Here is a 22,892-nt window from a genome sequence, read left to right on the forward strand (position 1 = left end):
GGTCTAAGCCTGTCAAATTGTTCAACATATACAGCCTTATAATATGCCAGTGGATGGTATGGTACCATATTCTTTCTCTTTCTTCTCCTCCCATCTGGTCCACAGATCCTCTCATCAATTGCATTGAAGGTATCTGGAAATGCTTAGACTCAGAGTGCATTCTTAGATATAAATCCTTCTAATATATAGCTTAGTACTGACACTCATATTAATTCTTCTGAAGTTACGTAATGTTTAGCCACCGGGCAAGACCGACAAAAAACAAATGTATAGATCTACACCTACATTACACGTAATTTAGCAGACGCTCTTATCTAGAGCGATTTACAGGAGAAATTAGGCTTAAGTGCATTGCTCAAGGGCACATCGATAGATTTTTCACCCAGTCTACTTTGGAATTGGAACCAGCAAATTGTTGATTAATGTGCCAACACTCTCAACCGCTAGGCTAACTGCCGCCTCAGATCTGCAAATTTGTAATCAAAAATGCATACCCCTTTTAAATGTAATTATGTAACGTCTCTTATGCGCACGTGTGTATACTTATGGGTTAAGGCTCATTGCCTAGGTTCCCAGATGTCTGTAGCACTGGTGACGATTACGGCTGACTTCTTATAGGCATAAATAAGGCCTACTAAATAAAGGCTTACATGTATTAATGAATGTATATTGCTCTGAATATGTCAGTGCTACTCAAGTGCATGCGCAAAATTGCGCTTTATTGATCTTAAAACATATTAAGCATTCACATTATTTTCATGAAGCATGCGTTACCATAATATCAATGAAATATCACGCGCGGTTTTACGTCATAAGGATATTACAACATATAGAACTGTGTGTTGAGGGTATGGTAAAGGAATATAACTCCTTACCATCCTATTTGATGTATAATAATACTGATGGTCTGCTATAACGTGGATTTATAACTCTTTGTCCAAAACAATTTGACATTACGTTATGTTCATATTATACGTCATAACAGCATAACTATGTAAAATATTAAATGTAAAATATCGGTAAATAAAATAACTTAGGCCTATTGACAACGTAATTGTGGCAGTTATATAACATTTTAGATGTAACTGTTAAGTATGTGGCATTTTGCACTTGCAATTTGAATATTGCTGCATAGACAAGAAGTGCAAAGCCTTATCTGAGAAGACTAGCCTAATTAGTTTCATAGGCTACATTGGTCGCTGCACAATTTTCAACTCAGACATTATTTGATGCAACCCACACGTTATTTGATCCATCGTCAGCAGTGACAGATATCACAGAGAACCAGCGCGCCTCAGCCTCTAAATAGAACGAAAAATATAAACCTGAAATTGGAGACGCTGCTTTGAATTCTTTGAGTTTTAATCTGGCCTCGTGCACTTTCAGAATTTCTTCTCCAATCATTGCAGACCCTTAGTAAGTATTGCAATGCAGTACAACAACATAAATGTTATTATATGTTATGAGCTACAGCCGTATGTCTGAGCACTATGGGAGATTACTTGGTATCGGTTAAGTTCACAACCTCTCATGTTCCTAATTACGACATAGTAATCCATTCTAGGAAAAGTTGCCAATGCAAAAACCTTAATTACAAGACGAGAAAATGTCTGTAACCATGTAATGATAAGTCCATGACCATTTTCAAAGTAGAGCTTTAAATATCGATACATATATTAAAAGTGAATCTGCATTATATATAATGGTTCCACTTTACCTCAAAGAGAATAGAGGCAACAGCGTCGTTGTGCTGCAGCAGACAGCAGACCAGACCCCCCAATGCCACCACGCCTTCGATCCAGACCAGCTCTCCAACAAGCCCAGTTCACATTCACACTGAACGATTTCTGGATTCACATTTGTTACAGACGATACTATTAGAGCGTCGGGGAATTGAGCAACACTCAACTGATATTCTGAGATATTCTGAGAAAATAAGTATTTTTGATAGGTCTATATTCTTTTACAAAACGACAGTTGGGAAATACTGGTTGTCAGTTCAAGGTCACTGTCTCGTGCGCTGTCTGGAGGCTCGGGATTGGAATTTCTGTCTTGGAATCTCTCGGCCTGTCCAGACAGGGCAATAGCGGAAACAAAGGACTTTTTTACTCCACTTTGATTTTGTGCAGACAGGTTGCCACGGTTATGGCCTTGGATCTTTTTTAAAGTTCCCCTCAAGGATAAGACCTCCCTGATTGTGAACAACGCGGGGAGAACTGCAAGATTTTAAGTGTAGCCTATTTAATTCTGTCTAATTTAATACAGGACGAAATATCCATTTAGAAAAAAGAATAGTGAACTAGACATAAACATTGATTTAAAATGCTTAAGGTAAATGTTAAAATAGGCTTCTGTTATAAAATATGGTTATATTAAACTTTAAATTATTAATAATTAGGATTTAATATCGTACCTATAACGAAGTGGCTCGTGTTACAATATTCGATATTTTAACACACCCTTTGAACTTGACCGTCAAAACATTTGTTCAAAACATTTGTTTTTGGAAGATCATTGCGAAATATCATATAATTGCCTGTGAATTAAAATTGTATAAATTATAAAGTTCTGTAACTATTCGGCCAGTGTAAGCCAGTGCATAGTGACACTTAATATACGTATATAGATGTGTGTGTGTGTGTGTGTGTGTGTGTGTGTGTGTGTGTGTGTGTGTGTGTGTGTGTGTGTGTGTGTGTGTGTGTGTGTGTGTGTGTGTGTGTGTGTGTGTGTGTGCGTGCGTGTGTGTGTGGTTCTCCCAAGCAATTATCAAATTCTTTCAAAACAGCTGAGATAATTGATTCATATATTTAGTGGTTACAAATCAATCACAATCTATCTATTTTCAATCAATTGACATATACTCAGGCATTTTACGCATATCCCTATAATGCATAACAATCTTATTCCTAATCCGTTAGAACAGCAATCAGTAGGCGTAAGTAAATAGCTACAAACGAATCTACCATCTACATCATTTGGCGTTGGAAGAGCCTGTAGCTACAGCAAAAAAATGACGCAAATAGCATTACCAACACAACATAAACCATTCATATGAATCATCTTGAAAATATTCCTCATGTGTCTAAGAGGAAAGAGTCGCTAAAAATCAAAATCGCTATGGGACGTCGTTATGTTGGGATATAAGAAATGTATAAACGCTATGGAGCATAATCGTTATGTTGTGATTTAAGAAATGAATATAGCGTACTGTATAATGATAACAAAAACAAAAGTAAAACTTCACTAACAACAATAATAAGATCAACAAATGCAGTCAGTCACATGACGAGTTGGTTGTTTAGGGTTGGCTTAGATTGTTGACAACATGTAAACTGTATTTCGTCTCCAATGTTTATTGAAAACATAAACACATTTGCACAATGAGCACTTGTTGTCTCTCAAATACATTGTTATAGTGTCGGTTAACTAGCTAGCGAATTTGAGCCATATTAGCATGGACATTAGTCAAAACACCTCAAAACAAGACATGGTATAAATATAACAGCAGCAATAATAACAATACTATGTTATAATATGAATATGGATTTAGTGTTAGGCTCCTATATAGGCTTATTGATGTTAAAAAGTAATAGCCTAATAGTAATAATGATAATTGCAAGATGCAGCATCGTTCGTTGTATAGATGGGTTAGCTGACAATGTCACGAAAACAACGCGTGCGCTTCAACAGGGCAGAAGTCTGTTTGTTGTTGTGATTCTGGATAGCCATATAGCTAGCAACAATTACAATAACTACCATGTGGGGAATCGTAGTTGCCTCGTTTCAGCTGGTTTTATATTGTTCTTGATACCACGTCTTGTTTTGAGGTGTTTTGACAAATGTCTATGCTAATATGGCTAAAATTCGCTAGCTTAATAACCAACAACTGTAACGATGTATTTGAGAGACAACAAGTGCTCATTGTGCAAATGTACTTAAGTTTTCAATAAACATTGGAGACGAAATATATTTTATATGTTGTCAACAATCTAAGCCACCCTAAACAACCAACCCGTCCATGTGACTGACTGAATGAATGCAAAAATAAATACAAGTGTCATTTCTACACCCTGGTATTTTCACCTTGCCACCACCAGAGGTTATCAGCCCCCTTCTCAATTCAGCTTTTGCCCTCCAGAACACTGCTCAGCAACATGCTGGCTGGGGCCAGCGCCATCTATTTGGTTGTGCCGGGGCCTGGCAGCAACCACAAGCTATTCACTCTATAGCCAAAGCTTTCATTTACATTTTGAAACTTGTATCAAATAAGTACTTTTTGGTTACTTGTTATAATCTAAAGGAAGTAAGTGTTCGACTACATGCCATTTTCACTGGACAAATTATTCCATTCCATTTGGAGTGAAGTTGTCTTGTGTTTTTGATTGGACAAAACACTCTTTGCTGAAATTATCAGTTAGAATGCCGAAAATGATTGACAATATTGAGTGAATAAACATTTAAATCAAACGATTTAAGCCTTTGCGTGAATGATTAAAGAATTTCGACACCCTCAGTGCCTGATTTAATTAGCAATTGTTTCACTAAATTGTCTAACTCAACATGCAACATCTAAGCTTGTCACATCATAGATATGAGTCAATTTTCATAATTCTCAACTTAAACGTTCTCAGATATTGTAGATTGAGCGTGATGTATGAAAATTAACTAGGCTAATATGAAATCCTGGATTATATAAAGTAAACGTCTGAATAATTGTTCTGGATTTGTCAAGATTCAAATTGTCCATTCACTTTCAGTGTATTTAGTGCAAATACAAGATTTGTAGAAGTATGAAGTAAGTTTACAACAAATAGTTCGTGTGTTGGGTGGTGTGGGTGGGCGGGTGGGGATTGGGGTTGATTTTTGTCAATTGGTTTGCCTACATTGCAAAATATTGTTTTAAATAAAATCGTGTTTTTAATACTTGAATAGAAATGCGGCATATTGACATCCTTAAATAAAGCACCATGATTTACTTGTCCGTACATGACGATATCTCAAGTAATCAAAGAATGGATGCAGAGTAAAACACATACATCTACTTGAGGTTCTAATTATATATTTTTTGAATTTGAGATTAACAATTGCAAACTGATCCCACTATCACATCTTATTTATTTTCATAATTTATCTTACCCAAAACATTATGGAACATAGCCAAAACATTTCCCAGAGAGAACAAATTCATTCTTCATGTGTTAAAAAACTATCTTGTCAAATAAAACTACATTTCCTAACACAACAATGCAAACCGGTCGGTCTATTTTGACATTCTAAGAGTCACTTTACCAAAGTTGTTCAAAGATTGCATTGTTATTGCACATGAATAACAATGCCTATAGCAGCTGAACCAAGCAAAGTTTAACTTTCTAGCACAAAAAGGAATATCAGTTGTCTAAATGTGCTGTCATTTGACCAAATATGCATAAATAAAATAAGAAAAATGGCTATTACCTTAAATCTGTCTACTGTGGGCGACGTCCCACTTCGGCATATTTCATTTATTGTCAGACAGAAGCTGCGCGTGAGGTGAGCAGTGTCTCGAGCCCAGGACACGTCATGGCTGCTCGCTGCAGTCAGATAGGCGTCGGTGTTTGGAGACGTCAACGTTCTACCTGTCCTTTGTGGTCAATATCACACACGCACACTTCATGATGAGTGCATGAAACCATTGGTTGGTTTTGAGTAGCACGGGGCTGAGAGAGAGAGAGAGAGAGAGAGAGAGAGAGAGAGAGAGAGAGAGAGAGAGGAGAGAGAAGAGAATAACCCACTTTGAGAGAAAGGTATGTTCTGTTTATCAACACAAACGATGACACAGATACCCAAATGTTAACGATAAGGCCCACTCAGAGTTGGTCACCAGTCAGAGATGGTCAGGTCAGTAGGATATCAGGGCATTTCCCCTTTTTATGTATTTATGGCATGTCATTAAGTCTAGCTGTCTAGACAGGGAAAAAACACCTTATTTGCCTGCAAACAAACCGTGGGCCTTCCCTGCTACGCTCGCCCAGCCCCCTGTTTAGTATTCACGCGCTGCTCTGATGTCAAGGTCAAAGTGACTGGCTGCATAGTCACGGTCAAGGGTAAAGAGATGCTCCTGACGTCAAACACCGCTTTTTATACGCTTTGCATTTGCTTACTACAGTTTCAAATAAGCATTATCAGGTTGACCAATGAAGCATATGGCCACAAGTAGTCCCGTGGTTAATGGTGCGTAATGTTTCAAGAAACTGAGAAAAAGACAGTGTTATTTGCTTGATGTTTGGTGAGTGGTCCCATCTCTCTGTGTGTGTGTGGTGTGTCCTTTAATATCAGAAATAAGCCTGGTAACAATAAACAAAATCTAAGAATATCTACAGTATATTGGTTCTATAAAATAGGCCTAACAATGGCGGAGACGATGATACTATAGCTGCTTCAATACATTTACAGAATTAATAGGTTATGGACTTTGGACGGAATTCTATAGCTTGGAATTCGGGCGTGTGAACCAACTTTAAGCATAAATCGCTAAATGAATTTAAACGCAAGTTTATATCCAGTTTTAGGCGCAAAATACTTACTTTACATTCCTTGAGAAATTATAGCTAACATATGACATATATATGACACACGATATTACGCATGTATACGAAAAGGTATTTCGGAGGCCTGTAGTCAACCTGAAAAAGCAAGTCAATATCACGAGTCACGAGTAACTGCGGGTAAATCATGGAGAAGGTCTCCTCTGTTATGGAATGCTTCGTTATTTCTAGAGCAAGGAAAACATATGTGGATGCATTAAGCTGCTGTAAGTCTATGGATTCAGTGAAACTGAAATACGTTACTTTAGCATTAACTTGGATTTAAAGAATATAGCCTAGCTGTCGAAATATCAACATTATGTGTGCGTGTTTTTGTGTGTGTGTGTGTGTGTTATGGAATATTTGATTTATTCAGGGTATTGTGTTTCTTTAGGAAGGTAAGAAGACATTAAGACATTGTATGCCTACATTGCTTTGATCTAAATGTAGACCTATTACGCATGAAAAACCAAATATAGCCTATCACTGATCGTTTATTCGTTTGCTGCTCAACACCGAACACGAGGCTAGCGAATACTGTTGCTGTGTCCTGGTACATCTGGTAAGCAGGCATTTCTATTATATTGAGCTGAGTTAGAAGGAAGTAATTGGAAGAATCAGAATGATCCAAGAAGACGATTCAAGAAGACGTCGTAATCTCACATTGCAAGCCTCCACATTAAACTTTGTGGAAAGGTTAATTCTCTACTTAAACAACAGTGCAATATAGGCTTATTATACAGGCCTGTATTAGGTGGGCCTACCCATACAACCTATCCTCAGTAAACGCGTCAAAGGATACACAGTTGAATATGAATCATTTTTGTCCTATGGATCTCCTAGGCGTACATGTCAATATCATACATGTCTATCCAAAGCACGTATACACTTCTATCCTCTTCTATACAAACGGTTCGTCAATACCAGGGCTGTTCAATGTCGGTCCTGCTTGTTGGACTGGCCACGAGGATGTCAGACAGAATGCACTGCAAACTAAATTCCACTAAGTGATATGATTACTTACTACAGGCGACAGGAAAGAACCACAACATTTAATTCATGATATTTCAACAAATAACCTTGTTTGACCGGAGTGAAAATACTGAAATTATGTTAATCATCATCATGTCATTATGAAACATGTCCCCAGTATGTTTAAAACACCATAATACAGTGCACATAGCCTACTGCAGGAGATACACTTACAAGACGGTCTGCTTCCAAGGCGCCTGAACAGCGCCAAAATATGTGTACTATATATAGCCCACTATACACAGAGAACAAAAGAAAACGAATGTGCATTTATGTGTAATATTCACTGACTTTAATTGCTTACAATCATTCAAGTTGCATGACAGACATTATCCTTCACTGATAAAGGAACACGTAAAGAGTTTGAGACATTCCAATTTACAGCCCTGTCATACGAGAGAATATGCATTAAATAACGAAGGCATTGCACTGTACATGTATAACAATAGCAGCCTTGCTTTTACCCTATTAACAAGAAAGACAGAAAAGACAGGAAGACAACATATATAGCTTCTGAAATCCGGAACGAGAGCAGTTTTAAAGAACCATTGTATCATCCGTCGCCCCCGCAAAAACCCAGTCTGTGAGTTCTTGGCTGAAGAAAATACATCTCATTGTTTTTTTGTGTAGAATTTCGAGTTAATTGAAGTTATCGTTCTCCCTGACAAGTTTATGTACATATTTCAGTTAACTTTCTGTTGATGACATGATGAAAATATCTTGTTTTCATCTGGCTGTCTGTTGGATGAAAAGTCTTGGAAATATCAATATTCCTCGCGAGATTGGTTTGAGAGAAAAAAACACGCAATCCTTGTGTCTTTTTGAAATACAAATATCGTTTTAAATATTATATATTTATATATGTACATTCATATAAAACAAAGTTGAACTGATTTCTCAATATTTTCACAGTTTTTAGAGCATTTCTTTCTCTAACTCTAAAAAAGAGGGTTTGTAGCGTGGAGTGTGTGGACCATTGGAATTGAATTAAAATACACTGCCGAAGTGTTCTTCTGGCTTGGTTGTCGCTAAGAGGTAAATCATGGACTGGAAGGTGGTGGGGATGGATATCAGCTGCAGTGTACAATGGGCCGGGAATCTATCAAGTAGTATGCATATGATTACTAGTCTTGGATTTACTGACAAATTTCTTCTCTTTCACCCGTCGGTTCTGGAACCAAATTGTGACTTGGCGCTCTGAGAGGTTGGTCCCGGCGGAGATGCGTCTTCTCTTGTCTTTGGTGATGAACTTGCTGCCTGCGTACTCTTTCTCCAGCTCTTTCAGTTGGAGCTTGGTGTAGGGAACCCGCTTCTTACGTCCACGACGGTAGTTACTGACCTCAGGCTGCAAAGGGACTACGTCTGGAGAGAAAAGGAGATATGTATTACGCAAACACATTTCCCACCACTATTCACTAATCTGATTAATTCAAATGTATTTCATGTATTAATATGTTTTTTAAGGAGATGCCTTTTATGTCAAAATACTTCATAGACATTAGATTCAGCCTAATAAATTATCTATGGGCGAAATTTAAACATTACGCACGATATTTTTGGACGCACAATTGGTATTTACTTTTTTATTGGTATACGTTTTTATCTATAAGCTTTCCTCCTTGATGTTCAAATACAAGCATATATCAAGCACATTGTTGTATTTATTTATCTAGGAACGCGATGTGTATGAGGTATTACAACAGATTTTCTTTGAGTTACAGGCACTCAGTACGCATGACAAATTTGTGAAATATTATATTTCTTCAAAATATAAGAATCTTGATCCGTAATAAAGATATGAACGACACAGAAATGGGCCTTGGGGGTCGATACATCGTTTATACCTCCTTGTATACATCGAAAAGAGGATGTAAGTATAGTATTTTTTCAGATTTGTATGAGAAAAACATGTTTAGCCTTGCTGATGTACACAATGTTACCCCAAAATACTTAACGATGTTCATATAATACTCACAATGTGTATGGTTTTGATATAAACATGTCAATATATCAACAAAACCTTTTTCAACAGTGGACATATCATTGTGTAATTATGCAGGTATGCCCTGGATCTTTGAAGATGTTTGGTATTGTACTGTGATGATCCGATGAGCACTTATTTATCAAGAACCCGTTGACGCGCACAACGTTTTGCATACAACGCGCAAACAGCTGAAGTTTGATTTATGTTGGGAATTGGGATGCGACTTGAGCTACCTATAGCTATGAGTTAGGAGTTGTCTATAACACACTATCACGTGTGTGTTAGTTTTGTGTGTGTGAGAGAGAGTTTGTTTGTGTTTGTTTTGTGCGTGTGTGTTGTGCGTCATGCGCGCGCTCGTTGTCCGCGTGTGTGTTTTTGAGGAATCTCCTGGAAAAGGAGGCAAAATGGCGTGAGGGGAGAGCTAGCTAGGGCAACAACTCCTCCGTGTCCGAAATGCAAATACACATTTCACCAAGACGATAAAACATTGTGGTTAACTAAGACCTCCAGTAAACACCGTGTAAACAGCATACTGGACGCTTATGGACCGTGTTTTCTTTATCAAATATCAGACTAGGCTATGTAGCCAATACAAAAGGAAAGCTTGTCTTTCAAAAAGCCATTGAATTATAAATACTTATTTGAGTCAGATATTAGATGCTTTGGTCATGGGCGAATGGAACATTGATTCTCACATGCAAAACGCGCCCTCGCGAAACATTGGGCGCTGTTGACAAAGATTCGGCAGAGATTTATTGGCACAATCCAAACAGTAGCCTAGCTTGCTTTTATAAAACAAGCGCAAAGGTATGTTGTTATGCCGCTGCATGACTGACTACCTGGTTTAAGCACTATTGTATTCATGTTGTGACTTGCAAATAACAACGCTGAAACTAATTGTTTTGTTTTTACAATGCGCGTTTATGGTGTTTATCACCAGATACATAAAATCACACCGGGTAAGCTATTTTCTCTGACGATAGATTTTTCAGCTGTGATTTCAACTAAAGCACAAACCATGGTGTTGAGTTGAATTGAAGGACGTGACATTGATTTTGGCATATTGAAGCGATCAGCCTCATAACCAACCAACCGCGCCAACACTCCCCCTGTATTAGAGGACCCAGTGGATGAAAAAGCCTACCATGCCTGAGTGTCATTTTCATTACGCTGTGAAATTTTGCACAAATATTACGCTGTCCCTCAAGAATGTATTAAAGGGATGTTATACATTGTCGTTTATATATAACTCTACACATAACAATTGACATAAAGGCTTAGCTATGGCTTTGGTGTGCCACATGGTAAATTATAAGGCTACGTTATGATGAGGAAACCATTGCGTTTCATGATAGGTAATAACAAGGGTGGGGGGGTATGACATTTTAAACATGTTTAATTTCATACCTGGAAATGAAGATTTCCAAAGATGAGTGGACTGTGTTTGCTCCTTGGAACAGTACACCTGCCCATCCCAGCCATTCGACAGAGCCCAGTGCTGGTAGCCCTCCATAGGAATCAACGCGTCGTGCCTGGGTTCGGGGTGGCTGATCCCGGGAACCACTGACATATCTAGATATCCAGGAACCGCTTGGTATGAGCTAGCAAAACTGGGGTAGAAGGCGAACTCTTTCGCCCTGCTAGACAGCTCTTCGGTGGGCAAAGCGGTGCTGGTGGGGTCGCCATATTTCTCTGCAGGGTGGTACGAGCAGGGCTTCTGCTGCAAGTTCACGTTGTGCGAGTGAGATAACCTACAACCGTAATAAGGGTTTCCAAACGGATAACCATAACTCAGAGATGGACTGGAGGAGGTTTGGGGAGCAGGACACTGTCGGCCGGTGTCTGGGGAAGATATATCCGAGTACATAGAGCCCTGATGGGTCGCTATAGTGCCCGAATGTCGCCCCAACCCAGGGTGCGACATTAGGTCCCTGCAATGGGTCGCCGGGCAATTCCCGCTCAATCCCTCCATTGTTTGGCTTTTATTCGGATTATTTTCATTCGGGCTTTTTTCATAAACGTACATCAAGGTGTCCGCCCAGCGTGGATGCAGAACCAGTGAAGTTGTCATATCAGGGGTTGCGGATGCTTTTTAAAAGTCGACTACTCCAAGACGGACACCTCATTTCCAACTACATATTACGCGAGCGCATGCGCAACCATGACCCCGTGTGTCCAGTTCGTTATGGTTCTGACACGTGATATGCTAACCAGCCCGAAGAGATTGAGGCTTGTGAGTGGGGGGAGAAAAGCCCTATAAACAACTAGCAGCTCAAATTTCATGGCTTCTTTCTGGGGAATACAGGGTCCTATCATTGGCTAAAGTCACATACGCGAACATCTTTAAAGGGGAGGTTGGAAACCTTAGACGAACAAGGGGAAATTAAAACAACCTGCAAAGTTTGGCCGACACTGGAAAACATTAACCTGAAGTAGCCGCAGGTACTCTAGCGGTTAGAGTGTTGGACCGTTAACTGAAAGGTTTCTAGTTCGAATCCCCGAGCGGACAAAGTGACAAATATGTGAATGTGCCCTTGAGCAAGCCAATTAACCATTATTGCTCTGGACAAGAGCGTCTGCTCAATTACTTAAATGTAAAGAAACATTTAATTACTGAGCGTGACGAAAAATATTGTTATTATAATAAATGAATATGCAGGTCTAGGCATTTTTATATTTATACTAAAGTAAACATCTTGCATCATATTTAATTCGCTTCAATGCGTGACAGTGTGCTGATTTCACTAACAAATGCAATGTTCCATACAATAATCTCTTTTAGAGTCAGAGTGGAAAAATGTTTTGGCTGCATGACGATTAAAATGCATATTCAGACTTGCATAGTCACAGGAGTGGTTAACACACTATTTACCATGTCTAAATTTTGTTTTAATATCATATTTTTTTCGACTAATATTGGTATGGCAATGCAGACACAAATGCAAATTTCTTAGCAATACAAATAATGATACGACCGACCATTGGTAAATCATTAAGGCTGTATGTTTGTCAGCAAACTGTGTCAACTACGGCTAAGCAGTTTCAGCATTTCGAAACTGTGTTGGCATGAATTCAACTTCTTGGTCTAATAAAAAAAAACACATTCAGAGCTTTGAATTATGCTACAGGATTGCATAATTTCAAAATGTACTTGGTGAGATATAATCACGTATTCCAAATGCACTTTATTTGAGCTCTAAAGATGACTTATTCTTTCTTTTTAAAACAATAATAATCATATTTGTGAGAGAAAATATTGGGCATCACATTTGGCACCTTTTGGGTAATCTAAAGGTAACGCGTAAAAGCTAAATCTTGGGTCAGGTTTAACTAAATTAAAGCTAGATCTGTCTATATTTTGTTCTTATCGTATGCCTTCGTCTTCGAAGAAATATTGATAGCTATGCTGGAAAAACGTACGTTTTTCCAGCCTTTTGCAATCGGTAGAGTGATAGACTTCAGAAAAATTCACCTCGCAAGTGAGTTTTGTTAGTTCCACTATTTTTAATAATACCCTGTCAGCTGAAATAAAAATAAGCGGTTGGACCAGGTTTTTAAAAATGTTATTTAACTAGGCCAGTCAGTTAAGAACACATTGTTATTTACAATGATGGCCTACCCTGCCAAACCCTAACCCGGACGACGCTGGGCCAATTGTGCGCCGCCCTATGGAACTCTCAATCACGGCCGGATGTGATACAGCCCAGGATCGAACCATGGTCTGTAGTGACGCCACTGAGATGCAGTGCCTTAGAGCGCTGCGCCACACGGGAGCCTTGGTTCACATGTACGAATCTTTATTTGTGTGCATAACCATAACCATTTATTTATTACAAATATTCATAGTTTGGAATAAAGATTCCGTTTCTGATTCATTTGTCCTTCTTTCCTTTGGACTAATGCATTAATGTCTATAACTGGTAATAATAGTCTAAATTAACATGTGGAAAATCATAAAAATCATAAAATCATAGGCAATGTAAATGTTCTGATGGAAGTCACATGTTTCTAATATGTGTTTAGGACGCCAAAGGTTGTCCCGGTGTTTTGGAGGTTGACAATAGGACAGGACTACTGAATATTCAACAAATTAAACAGTTTTACTTGTGATGCTTAGGCCTATCCTAAAATAATTCAGATCACTTGAATCTCTGGTCCAATCGACTGTAAGCTGATAGCGAAACAGTTGTACCACCATTGTGCCCGAGTTGTGCACATTAGATGGATATCTAGACAGGAAAAGGAAAGCCAGGCTACAACTAGATGGCTGTAATTCGTCGTCAGAGAGACAACTAGTACTCTGTTGTCTCCTGTCCGGAGATTACAGATATGGAGGGCCGGCTCATCCAAATGGCAGCTGCACGGAAGTCCAAGGTCAAGGTAAAAAAAAAACGCAGACAAACAAGGTCGTAATCAGAGTCTAGACAGACAAGAATGAACTTCACACTCACGCTGTCGAGTATGCATGAAAACTCCTTCTGTAGTTTACAGACCCTGGCTCTGAAATACCTGCGGAGTGGCTAGTAAGTATAAAGACAAGGAAGGACTGCACTCCAATATATGGCTCGAGTAATTTCCGGTGTTTTTAAAGGGACAAGTCAACTAATAGGTATGTGGCTGTGTGGCGAAGAGGAGACAGACAGACGTGCAATAACAATGCATTAGGCTACTACAACTAACGCATGTGCTTTCTGTCATGAAACGTTGCCACTGTGAAGTGTTAATAAATGTTATCCATGTTATATGGATTTCGATGGATGGTTTATAGGCTTATACAAATGTTGCAATGTAATTTTTTTAGCGAGGTTTACCCACCACACGATTCCAAGTATACATAGTGTTCTCTTGTTAACGGGGAGTTGCCAAGCCGGCATTTAAAAAAAAGAAAACCTTTAACTTGTAACCAAATATTGAGCATTTTCCCCTAGAGATACATATTTACCTGATAAAGATATCACGCCAATAATTTCTACAGCATGAAAAATGACTATGGTTATGATTCATTTAGAGTCCTTTTTCAATCGTGTTCCTCTGGTTGAGAGTGGAAGTGCCATAGATAATGAATGGATCTGTAAGTTTGGGTGTTATACAGGTATGTCAAATAACTCCAACGTTCTGTATCGGGCGGTAAGCTTCTTGAAAAGCGTGCAGGCCCGGCCTATGACAATACAGTTATAGTCCTATGCGTCCTTATACGTGTGAAGACAACAACATGTATATTGGGTAGATGGGTTACATTACATTTCCCTGCGCAATAAAAGGTCTACTCAACGATAGAGTTAGAATTGCATTACTTTGGGTTATAAGACCATTATTCGTTCAGGATATCCTTTATCTGCAGTAAACTAGCACCCAACAATGACACAATACAAGTTGCAGTGCTTCGAAAGTCCAAATATTTCCTTCTATACCATAACCTAATTCTAACGAAGCCATATGATCATGGAGAAGTAGATCTTCCTGTCATCTCTTAGTATTCTGATAACTGAGATTTAAAACATTCTAGTGAAGCTACCCTCATGCGAGCGATGGAGCATCCTCTAAATAATTATAATACATGCTAATGATTAAACATCTCAATGAGAGTTAAAATGTTACATCTCCATGAGCCAAATCATGTCCAATATAATATTTCCTGTTATATTTCCTTATTTACCCACATAGCAAACCTATAAACAGTGTTGGGGAAGCTACTCTGAAAATATAGTTTTACCAAGCTACTTCACACTGGAAGAAGTTTTAAGCTACACTAAAGCTACTCTTAAGAAACACATAGTTGAATTAGCTAAAGTTACTTTGAAAAAGTAGTTCGCTACATGCAAACTACTTCGTGATAAATTAGTATATCTAAGTCTGAAATGTCATAGACTACAAATTGCAAGAACAGATCACTTTGGGGTGAGATCTTAACAGAATGTGTAATTTGGCCTATTAAACAAGAACAAAACAATATGTTTCAAGTGAGAATCAGGCCGGTGAGCTTCCGAAAAAGAAAGGAAATTCTTGACTACTCCCATATTTTATTTTTGCAAAGAAAGTAGTGTGTAGTTTCAGTAATGAACTACTGGAAACACTACCATCATTTGAATATAGTTCAGCTACCACCAAACTACTGCAAAATGTAGTTCAATTACTAGTGACTACTACATGTAGTTCATTACTCCCCAACACCGCTTATAAAAGAAGAAACAACTGATCCAGAAGTCTAGTATGCTGCAACATGCATGCAGGAGTAGAGGTCAGGATAGGGGTCGAATATCATCAATTCCATTCCAGCAACCTTATGCCAAAATGAAACAATGGAAATTACAGTTCAATTCATGAACTGATTCATTTCCTAAATTGACCGGACATAGATCGGATGGGACTGACCCCAACCTCGTTGTTATATTCTTACCTCACAAGCATAGGCCCGGGCAGCGTTTCCCAAACTCGGTCCTGGAGACCCCAATGTGTGCACATTTGGATGTTTGCACGTCACAGCTGATTCAAATAGTCAACTAATCATCAGGCTTTGATTAATTGAATCAGCTGTGTGGTGCTAGGGAAAAGAACAAAACGTGCACCCCTTGGGGTCCCCAGGAGCGATTTGGGAAACGCTGCCTAGCTGTACACCATCAACTAAAATCAACCACTTGCCGACAGTTACGCATGTACTTTTCAAGCACCAATTGAATAATTTCACTATAGTGTGATATAGCTTAGCCTAGCGTAGTGTTGTGAACAAGCGTTGAACAGCAGCTGCTAAATGCACATGTCAGGAATTGAGTTCTGTCCAGATTTAACACACACGTCCGTAAAATCGTGCTAGCTCTGTCTCGCCGGGCAGCAGGGCTGGAAGAATCATTTGGGAAGTAAACTTTGGGTTGGGGCCCGCATCACCACCACACCCGCTAGGCAGGTCCCCATGGTGATAGTGGACAGACCGCGTAGGAACCTACATACCTGTGGTGGGGCTACCATGTGTGCTCCCCTGCCTGCTCACCACATAAAGCATGCGATTTAGTACCAGTCATTTGTTTACATAAGGATTTCCTCTATAGCTCAGTGAATTATTAATTCTTTTCTATGCGGATTCTTTAACAATGTGTCGGTTTTTCCAATGCAATAGATTAGAACAGAATATAATAGAATAGAACAGAATAGAACAAGCCAGATAATGTAGGATCTTAATTTGATCACCTTGTTGCAGGAAAACCTTCATGCAACGCAGGACGTTTTCATTTAAACTTGTAGTGTATTTGAGGTTTAAAAAGGATTCTGAAGTTTGACATTTCAAACTTGATTTTCCCTTACGAAAATGTATCAACCCCTACAATTTTTTTAAATTAATTGTAATCCTCATAATATTTAACATTTTCTGTTGTTGCAGGATTATTTTCCTGCTGTAACAAACTGTCTCAAATACTTCTACATCTGTACCAAATCGGCAACATCGCAATGTCTAAAACTGTGGTGCAATCTCACTGGTGGTATAGTGAGAATGACGCAGTATCTTGGCGGATCACGTAGAAGTCTCTGAAGTAGCCTCTGGTGTGCAATACGGGATGGATGGATGGATGGATGGATGGAGTGATGGAGTGATGGAGTGAGTGAGTGAGTGAGTGAGTGAGTGAGTGAGTGAGTGATGGATGGATGGATGGAGTGATTGACTGCAGGTAAAGCTCTATGTCGAAACTACTACAGTTATTTACGACTAGCTAACTGCCTTGTCAACTTCAGGCTATGCTTGAAAATCAAACATATAATTATCAAAATGACCACAGAAATATGTTAGTCGTTTAAGTCATCAAAGCGTAGTGAATAGGCAAGTTTTTTAGTTGTTTAATCGAATAAGCAAACGACAAAGATCAATCTCGAGATGGAGTTTCGTGCACTTAATTTAACCTAAATATGCGCTCACATTTGGAAACATGGTTTGAAACATATCCTGCACGATCATGATATTTGTAAAGTAATGAACTGTAAAATATATTTATAGGCATGAAAAACTCATATCAATCAAAATACCCATGCGTAAAACCATGCGTAAAACCATGCGTAAAAGTGAATTGGAATTATCACAGATAACTTCTCAAAGCAACCCACAAATAAAATAAATTAGATATTTTGTTCGAGTTTTTTTATTGAGAGGAACATGGAAATATATATTAATCGAATTAAAGTATGGAATGAGACGTCAGATTAAAAAGTAATTTTATATGTGTGTATTACTAATGCCAAAGCAGTGTTCTGTAGGAACTATGTGTGTGCGTCTAGGATACGTAGATTAAAACACGTTTCAATCGACATTAAGTCACATTTCTTATTTTACACCAAATATTGTTTTTTGTTAAATTAATCACTTTTCCATACATACAGATACATACATATGCATAGCAAAGCATAGTATATAATATCATAGCGCGTGCTTACACACACACACACACACACACACACACACACACACACACACACACACACACACACACACACACACACACACACACACACACACACACACACACACACACACACACACACACACACACACACACACACACACCTCGAGTGTTCAAGGATTCTGGGATTCTAGGTTTGGAAAGTTAGTCATGTTGGCTCAGGTTTCTTCCTGTGCACATGCAGTTTCGACCATCTTCTTTCAGACTGTATTCAGTAGTGCCTCGTGTATGACAGGCCTGTGTCTGGTGCGCTCAGGCAAGCCTACGACTAATATCTGTGTAAATACAGTATGCTTTTTCTGTTACGTTAGCATGTATGACTACAGTAGCCTGAACAAGTTGATCTCTCAGAATAACCATATACATTTTTGAATAAAATAATGCAGACTATTTGATTTTTCCCTTGACAATATAAGCTAATAACAGTTAAATATGAATGTTATTTTGAGCCAAGTCCACGAAATCATTTGATGACGGATTTGATTCAAACAGTTCTTAAATATATTTTAGACATTGACTTTTTGTAATTTTGACTTTATTTTGTCATCCACAAGGGAAAAAACATTTACACTCAGCGATGTAAAATGACGCAACATGTGCAGCATTTATAAATCGTTGAAGATAGTTTCCTGTATTTCCTACCCTATTGCTGATAAAGTGCACCTAAAGGCATGTATCAGCTCAAGATAACAGTGATTCAAATATCACAATATCTGACAGCCAACTACAATCCTTGGTTGAGCTTCTTTATGTGCAGGTAAATCAAAATTCTTCTTAAATGAATAGAAAATGTGACTGTTTAAGTGCTTGTGTGCCTGCTAACCGCAAACAGTTCATAACCAAATCCGCGCGAGGGCCACACCTAGGCATGCACGAGCAAACCTAGGGGGAGGGGAGACTGCCTGACAGAGGAGGGTGGATTTCCTCACGTGCGTCTTATGATGAGATACTGAACTATCAATATCGGTTAATGTCGCATTGCGGATATGTTCCATCATTTACGATTTCCTATTCGAGATTAGGCAATTGAAATACATTTGCATATACATGCGCGATGCAGAGTAGGTCTGAACCACAAATAGCATACTATGTTTGTTTTATTGTGAGGGGGATTTTGTCTTGTTATACCAAGTTGGTAAGCAGTCAAGCAACGTTTTTCAGGGTCTATGCGAAACAATTATAGATATAGATATACTGTATTTATTTGGACAGTGAAGATAAAAGGTTTTATTTGGGTCTACACTCTATACAACATTTTGGATGTGAGGTCAAAGGGATCTTAATCTCAAATCCAAAATGCTGTATTATAGACTAGAGCCAAATGAAACGTTTCTGCTTCACTAGCCAAATACATAGTTTGGGGAGTGTAGATGTAGCCTATATATACTTGGCATATAGCTAAGGGCCATTGCACTGTATAAAGCCTCGGTGTTTGCGTTGCTGTTTTGAGTTGCAGTAGTGCCAAAGAGCAAAAGCGCTTCTTTCTTGGATCTAAGGAATATGAAATAACAAAGGTGCTCCTTAAACCCAGTACATTCACACTGACTAATACCGCAGACAGCGACTTGTTATTTGACCATACTATTTTGATTCTGAATGTGTTTCAAATGTAACCATTTCAAGCAGTTTTCCCTTTCATTAGGCCATATGGTTTTGGGGGAAACAACAAGAGGTCAGTTCTGTAAAAAACTTGCGTAAACAATGTAGCTTCACATATGAAATTCAGAATGTAGGCTATGTAATATCACAGTGGGATACAGACATCATAAGAACAGTTTGAATTTGACAAACAACATGAATTCCCTCGCTGCGGTGGATACTAATCATCAAATGGATTCCCATGCATCTAATAAAAAGACGTTAAAGTATATTTTCATATCCAAATATGGCATGCAGGCGTACAGTAGGATAGATTGTCTTCATTTAGCCTGCACAGGACCTACATGTAGGCATATTGTCTCTTGGCTCATTTCCATTTAGCTTATGCAGAGCATCTTACAATCTGTGCATTCAACTAAGGTAACACAACCAAGAGGCTGAACCTCCCTTTAAAAAAGCAGCAATCAGCGGAATCAACGCTAGTAAGAAAAGTATAGGGAATATAGGTATAGAGTATAAGTATATAGAGTATAGAGAAGCAATGTGTCCAATTATTTGAATCACTTGAACGCAGAAAAAAAAACTCCAGATGCAGATGCAGACACATCTCGTCGGAAGTCCAAGTTCAAGGTAGAGCTCAGACAGCCGCTGTCCAGACAGTACAACAAAAGACCAGCACGGTTATTGACACACTGCCGGCCTATTGGTAGTTTCTTCTCAAATAAATAAGCTTGATTTTTTGTTAAGGTCTCTATAACCTTTGACTTCAGTGAACAAACATCATAGGCTATTGATAAGGAAATATTATTATTGTATCTTGTTTACAAATTATATATTACATACCATATAAACATGATTTATTTTAACACAGTATAATAAGTTACAATATAATATCAGATTATGTTATAATACAATACATATAAACATGAATATGTTAACATTTACAGTAGCCTATACGGAATCTGTAGGTCTATGCTACTAACGTTCCTACAACACTAACATCCCGAAATGTTTAACATTTAATATGAATAAATTGTGCACGTGCAGCAATGTCCTCTTCCATAATTTAATGAGTTAATCATTGGTTATTGGGTGTGGAAGGACGGATGCCCTATAGGCTACTGATGAAGGCCTATCTTTTATGCATCAAACTGCATGGGGTAAAATAAAAGTCAGGATTATTCTGTCAGTGGGACATGTACACTAATAATGTATGCCACACCACAAACAGGCAGCTAATACAAACGATGCCTCTATTTACGCTTTCCATCGCTAATGAGAACAATGTTGATAAAATATAATGACAATTTATTTTGTATGTTACAATTGCAAAGTACTACACTTGCATTAAATTGACAATACCAACCTCAGAATATGAACGTGTTATACTCACTCAGACATAGTATTTCTTCAGATCCACGTGGGGCTCTCTGCTTGTCTTGGATGTAAGAACTGTACCGTGCAACGCATTTTAAATTCAAAAGCAACGTCCAATCAAGACAACATGTAATGTAAAACCTGCTCTGTGAAACCTGTTCTGTGTAGTTTCCCTATTTTCAACAGGTGTTTCATTCACAAGGGGTGACATCATGGTGCATTGAGTGTTAGCCTGCCCTATACAGTACATTCCCAATACAATGCACGGACGTATTTAGCTGCAATTCAAAGTTCCTTCCCCACAGAAATACCGTGTGAAATATAATTTTAAAAGTTTGATGATACTAACCGAAAAACAACCACGAATAAATGTGTATTAAATGTGACATGCTACAATTGAATTATACAAATGAAGTTCCAAGCTGAAGTTTAGAACTATTGTGTATTACAAAGAATAATGAAAACACATCGGTCGTTTTTGTTTCGACCCACCAGAAATGCATACAAATACCCCAATAATGTGACATATTCTCATGCATGTGGCCTACGACACAAATCATAATTGAAAGTGAATTTAGAATTTGAAGACTTAGAATGAAGATAAAAGCAGCCTCGTTTTGAAACCTCAAGACATCCCCAAATGCATGTATGTGTCGGCATGAGTACAGATGTAGGATCTTAATTTGAGACGGTTTGCTACAGTAGGAAAATAATGCTGCAGCAACAGGAAATGTGAATTATTATGTGGATTATAATTAATTGTAATTTTTGTGTGGGTTGTTACCTTTTACGTTAGGGCAAATCAAGTCTGAAATGTTAAAGTGGAAATTACAAACTTTACAAGCCTATTTAAACCTTCAATACACTGCAAGTTTGCATTTCCTGCTGTGCATGAACATTCTCATAAAAAAAGAGTGATCAAATTAAGATCCTACATCTGTAGGCTACTTCCAAGTAGGTAGATGACACGGTATTGATAACAGCTGAGTATAAAATGTATTTACTATACTCTGTATTCTTATGTTTGAGTGCTCTCCCACATTCAGTCAATTAATTATCGTTTTTTCTCTCGTTTTTTCTCTATCTTTCTTCAGTTTAGCTACAATGCAGTTCCCCAAGACTTAACGCAAACAATACATTTTAAAAGGCAGCCTGGAATTATGGTGCGATGCATACCTCATCTCCTCGAGAGGTATACCTTAGATGTGGCCAACGTAGATGCCCTACATCCATCTAAAGACATGTGAAACAGGCTGACAAAGAAAACATTCAGAATTGCGTTCAAATGTCATGGGATCTCAGGAATACTCACATCATCCAGAAGAAACCAGAGGGACACGTCTGAGAGGACAAGATTTAGCCTACACGCATCCAGTCATGAATGAATTTGATCGAGGATCTGATTGTGATTGATAAAATAAAAAAGAATGTCAAATCATTAACAAAAAGCTTTAAAAAAATGCTCAAATACATAAAGCATTGTTGAACATAGCATTTATATATGTTCAATGTCACAACTTTTGGAAAGATGTTACATCTTGTGATCTCTTCAATCTCGTTTGCGTGAATAACCTGCAATAGGCATATGCATTCGTGCGTTTAAGTCAATAGGCTCTATATTTCAGTTGCATACTGATCAAGCACACTTAAAAATAAAACATTTATCACAATTACTGAAATATTAATAAGAGTTGCAAGACGTTCATTCAGTAATTTCAGTTCGAGCATGAGATATGAGAAAACGGACTGCTTCCTTCATTAAAAAACAGCCTATTCAGATTTCTATTTAAATGCGTCTCCTCTATTCTCTATTTTCAAGACTTAATATGTAAATATCCTCGCACTTATTCAAATGTCACTTTATGGCCTCTGTCTGTGTCACAGGTCAAGGTCAAG

General features: G+C 38.2%; 1 protein-coding gene and 1 long non-coding RNA gene across 2 annotated transcripts; one reads left to right on the plus strand and one right to left on the minus strand.

Annotated features, from left to right (window-relative positions):
* Positions 1-7,860: 7,860 nt before the first annotated feature.
* Positions 7,861-11,775, minus strand: LOC139557719 (homeobox protein Hox-C13a). Its single transcript, XM_071372841.1, has 2 exons — positions 10,987-11,775; positions 7,861-8,957 (listed from the first exon to the last, which is right to left on the minus strand). The coding sequence occupies exons 1-2, from the start codon at positions 11,648-11,650 to the stop codon at positions 8,698-8,700; spliced, it is 924 nt and encodes a 307-aa protein (XP_071228942.1). The 5' UTR covers positions 11,651-11,775; the 3' UTR covers positions 7,861-8,697.
* A 1,989-nt stretch (positions 11,776-13,764) lies between these two features.
* On the plus strand, positions 13,765-22,444 carry LOC139556843 (uncharacterized). Its single transcript, XR_011671303.1, has 2 exons — positions 13,765-14,188; positions 22,091-22,444. It is a non-coding gene; the product is annotated as an uncharacterized lncRNA (long non-coding RNA).
* The last annotated feature ends 448 nt before the right edge of the window (positions 22,445-22,892 follow it).

This window comes from Salvelinus alpinus, chromosome 28, assembly GCF_045679555.1.
Source record: "Salvelinus alpinus chromosome 28, SLU_Salpinus.1, whole genome shotgun sequence".
Taxonomy (NCBI): Eukaryota; Metazoa; Chordata; class Actinopteri; order Salmoniformes; family Salmonidae; genus Salvelinus; species Salvelinus alpinus.